The 4,322-nt window shown below is 59.7% G+C and overlaps 1 protein-coding gene across 1 annotated transcript in view; it reads right to left on the reverse strand.

The window, feature by feature from the left end:
• Position 1: 1 nt before the first annotated feature.
• Positions 2-4,322, reverse strand: part of EAH_00059150 (hypothetical protein, conserved) — a gene marked incomplete at both ends in the record, with an annotated part of 6,372 nt that continues 2,051 nt past the window's right edge. Inside the window, 3 exons of the mRNA XM_013397196.1 lie at positions 2-641; positions 810-1,436; positions 1,653-4,050. Of these exons, the coding sequence (XP_013252650.1) occupies positions 2-641; positions 810-1,436; positions 1,653-4,050 (3,665 nt within the window). The remainder of the gene's footprint in view (positions 642-809; positions 1,437-1,652; positions 4,051-4,322) is intronic.

Consider the following 4,322-nt stretch of genomic DNA (forward strand, 5'->3'; position numbering starts at 1 on the left):
AGAGGCGCTCGCAGCAGAGTAAGGATGTGCGGTGCTGCTGCTACATTGGTAGCAAAGCTGAGCGGTGAAGAGGGGATGACTCCTGCTGCTGCTGCTGCTGCTGCTGCTGCTGTTGCTGCTGCTGCTGCGCTACCGCCGCCAGGAGCAGCTGCTGCAGCGGCCGCTGATGCTGCTGCTGCTGCATCTGCCTCCGCTGCTGCTGCTGCAGCAGGAGACAGCGGCACCAACAAGACTGCCAGCAGCAGCAGCAAATGCTGGAAATGATACACTGCAAGCTGCTCTGTGTTCGTACACCGCAGCAGCAGCAGCAGCAGCGGCACCTCAGCAGCAAATATACACAGCCCCACATGTTGATTGAGTGCATGCAGCAGATGCAGCAGCTCCTGTCTTGCTGCTAACACCACCCCATAGAAGCGGAATACCACACTGCTGCTGCTGCTGCTGCTGCTGCTGCTGCTGCTGCGGTGGCGCCGCTGCTGCTGGAAGGCAGCAGCAAACCCAGGAGACACCTGCAGCAGATGCTCCGCTGTTAATACCGATCTGCGTGTTTCAATATTGAATGCTAAGATAGCAGCAGCAGCAGCGAGAGCAGCAGCAGATAATACTGTGGGGCTGTTACCCTGAGGTCCCTTCTGCTTCACCTGCAGCAGCAGCAGCAGCAACAACAACAACAGTAGCAGCAAACCACATGCACGAAAGACACAGCAGCAAAGCCCCCACAAACAGCAGCAGAACGTCTGCACGTCAACAGCAGCAGAAGAAGCAGCAACAGGAGGAGGAGGAGGAGCAGCAGCAGCAGCAGCAAATACCTGCATGCATGCGAAGGCAAGAGACTTTTGCTGCTCAGCCCTAAGAATATAAGGTGTCTCCTCTAAGGAGACAGTTAAACCCTGCAGCGCTTTCTGCTGCCTCTGAACAGAGAAGAGGTCCTCGTACACCGCAGCACGCCCAGCTTCAACTCGTCTCGCCAAGCTGCTGCTGCTGCTGCTGCTGCAGTTGCTGCTGCTGCTGCCACTGCTGCTGCTGCTGCTGCTGTCCGTGCTTACCAGCCCAGCTACTGCGCTCAACGCAGCCCGCATGCGTGCATGCAGCTGCCAGGCTATGCTCTCCGTGTTGAATCTCGCTGCTGCTGCTGTTGCTGTTGCTGCTGCTGCTGCTCCCCCTGCGGTTGCTGTTGTTGCTGCTGTTGCTGCAGTGGTTGTTGCTACTGGTGCTTCTGCTGTCAAGGCCTTCGCGCTGGGCAGCTGCAGCATTCCCAACGGATGGAAACCTTGCTGCTGCTGCTGCTGCTGCTGCTGCCCCTTGCTGCTGCTGCTGCTGCTGCTGCAGAAGGCCTCCTGCAGCAAACTGTTCAGCAGCAGCGGGTCTACATGTGCCAAAGGCGCATGCACTCGTTCAAACAGCAGCCGCAGCACCGGCAGCAGCAAAGCCTCATCCTGCATGCATGCAAACGCAAGCCCCACACCATACCTATGCAGCAGCAACAGCAGCAGCAACGGCGGCAGAAACAGCAGCAGCATCCCCTACGCAGGATACGGCCGCTGCAGCAGCAAACGCGCCAGCAGCAGCAACGGCAAAAGCAACAACAACAGCAGCAACAGCAGTGGCTGCAACAAGAGCGGCAGCAGCAGCAGCAGCAGCAGCAGCAGCACCTGCAGGGAGAAGAGGGCCCTAAGAGCAGCAATTTGTTCTAAGGCAAAACCCCTCTGCAGCGTCTCCAGCAGCAGCAGCTGCTGCGAGCAAATTCGTAGCTCCTTCAATGGCTGTACAAGCAGCTGCTGCAGCAGCAAAGTTGACGGAAGCACTAGCTCCTGCTGCTGCTGCTGCTGCTGCTGCTGCTGCTCTTGCTCGTCCTCCTGCGGTTCTTGCTGCTGCTGCTGCTGCTGCTGCTGTTGCTGCAGCTGCTGCAGGCGGGAGTCTGTTGTTGCTGCCAGCACAAGCTTGTACGCGTCCTCACCCTCCGACTCGCTGCTGCTGCTGCTGCTGCTGCTGCTGTTAAAAGACGTTGTGCTGCTGGCGGTTGAAGAGGCAAGCAACGCAGGCAGCGCAATGCCTCTTCCCCGTGCCTTTTTACTATATTGCTGCTGCTGCTGCTGCTGCTGCCTCTGCTGCTGCTGCTGCTGCTGCTGCTGCAGTTTGCTGCAGGGCACAGAGCGCCATTTGCTGAAGTGTCTTGACAGCTGCTGCAGGAAGTCCGACGTCAGCACGGCCTCATTCGAGCTGCTGCAGTTGCTGCTGCAGTTGCTGCTGCAGTCGCTGCCGCAGCAGCAAGGGTTGCTCTCTGCTGCTGCTGCTTGCTGCTGCTGTTGCTGCTCGGCCCTCGCGAGGTCTAGGAGCTCCGCTGTTATATCAATCGAAAAGCCAGCTGTGCCTGCTGCTGCTGTAGCTACCTCTGCTGCTGCTGCTGCTGCTGCTGTGGTGCAAGGACAGTGCTGCAGCAGCTGCTGCAGCTCTTGCTGCTGCTGCCGCTTACTCTGACCCCCCAAGGCTGCGCAGCCCCGAGCAGCAGAGCCTCCCCTCATTGCTGCTGCTGCTGCTGCATACCACCCCGAAGCAGCAGCATCATTGAGGCACTGCTGCAGCACGCCCCACCAACAGCTGCTGCTGCTGCTGCTGCCTCGGAGATTCCCGATGGGAGCTAGCCCTGCTGCAGCAGCAGCAGCTGCAGCAGCAGGAGGCGGGTCGCAGCAAACCTGCTGCTGCATGCTGGCGGTGCAGCAGCAGCACAGCAGCTGATCAATCTGCTGCAGCAGCGGAGCTGCAGCAAAAGACAGCAGAAACCGCAGCAACCGCTGCTGCAACAAATCCCCCCGTAGCTCTGCTTGCTGCAGCCGCTGCAGCAGCAGCTGCAGCAGGGCTCCTGAAACCGCTGAAGCACTTGGGGTTGCCCTGTTGCTGCTGCTGCTGCTGCTGCTGTTGCTGCTGCTGCTTGCTGCCGCATGCAAAGCCATCTCCAAGATACGCGCTGTCTCCTCCCAGCAGCGGAGACTGCTGCGCAGCTGCTGCTGCAGCGACAGCAACGTCAGGGGTCGCACTGCAGCAGCAGGAAACGCTGCTGATGCTGCTGCACCGCTTTCTGCTGCTGCTGCTGCTGCTGCTGCTGCTGTTGTTGAAGGTAAAGGGGGGAGAGGGCCTGCTGCTGCTGCTGCTGCTGTTGCTGCAGACGGATGAAACCCGCATGCATAGGGCACATGCCATTCCTGCTGCAGCTGCTGCAGCTGCTGCAGCCGCAGCAGCAGCAGCTGCGCCTCCCACTGCTGCAGCATCAACCGCACAGCGTATAGAAAAGCCTCAAGACAGCAGCTCCAAGGGCCCCCTCCCTGCTGCTGCTGCTGCTGCTGCTGCTGCACCCAAGTCCTCGCATTAACCGTCGTCGGGCGCTGCTGCTGCTGTTGCTGCTGCAACGGCCGCAGCAGCAGCAGCTCTATAAGAGATCGAGGCAGCAAGTCCTGCTGCTGCTGCTCGGCAGCAGCAGCAGCCGCTGCTGCTGCAGTTGCTGCTGCATGCGTCGCAATACCTGTTGATGCTGCTCCCCACAGCAAGCGCGACTGCAGACGCTGCTGCTGCTGCTGCTGTTGCTGCTGTTGCTGCTGCTTCAGCTGCTGCTGTTGCTGCAGCTGCTCTATGGAGTACCCAGCAGCAAACGCTCGGCGCAGCAGCAGCTGCAGCAGCAGCACCGCTGAGGCCCCTCTAAGAAAGGCAGCAACACCGTGCTGCAGAGCTTGAGGAGACAGATGCAGCAGCCGCAAAGAAGAATTAACCTCCAGCACCACAGGCAGCGGGTCCCAGCTGCTGTTGCTGCTGCTGCTGCTGTTGCTGCTGCTGCTGCTGCTTACAACACGTTGTTCTTGAGAATTACTCCCCAGGAGACACTCCATCTCGCGGTACGACCGATCTACACTGCCTGCTGCTGCTGCTGCTGCTGCTGCTGCCGCACTATTGGTGCTGAGATCTTCACAGGGCTTCAATCGCTGCAGCAGGAACAGCAGCAAACGCAGCAGCAAACCAGCAGCACATGCAACGGCAATGCAGTAGCAGCGGCTCTGGCGCCTGCAGCAGCAACAACCGAACCAAGAATGAGTAGCAACAGCAGCAGCAGCAGCAGCAGCAGCAGCAGCAGCATACAGCGGACCTGCATAATTCTTTTTTGCAGGCTGGCTACATCCAAAGCCTGTTCGTGCTGCTGCTGTTGCTGCTGCTGTTGTTGCTGCTGCTGCTGCTGCTCATATAAATGCAAAACGCCCATCCTCTGAAGGCGTCTGGGCTGCAGGCGCTGGACAAGCTGCTGCTGCTGCTGCAGCAGCAGCAGCACCTCCTGCTGC

This window comes from Eimeria acervulina, genomic scaffold (assembly GCF_000499425.1).
Source record: "Eimeria acervulina Houghton genomic scaffold, Eah_scaff1382, whole genome shotgun sequence".
NCBI classification, from domain to species: Eukaryota; Apicomplexa; class Conoidasida; order Eucoccidiorida; family Eimeriidae; genus Eimeria; species Eimeria acervulina.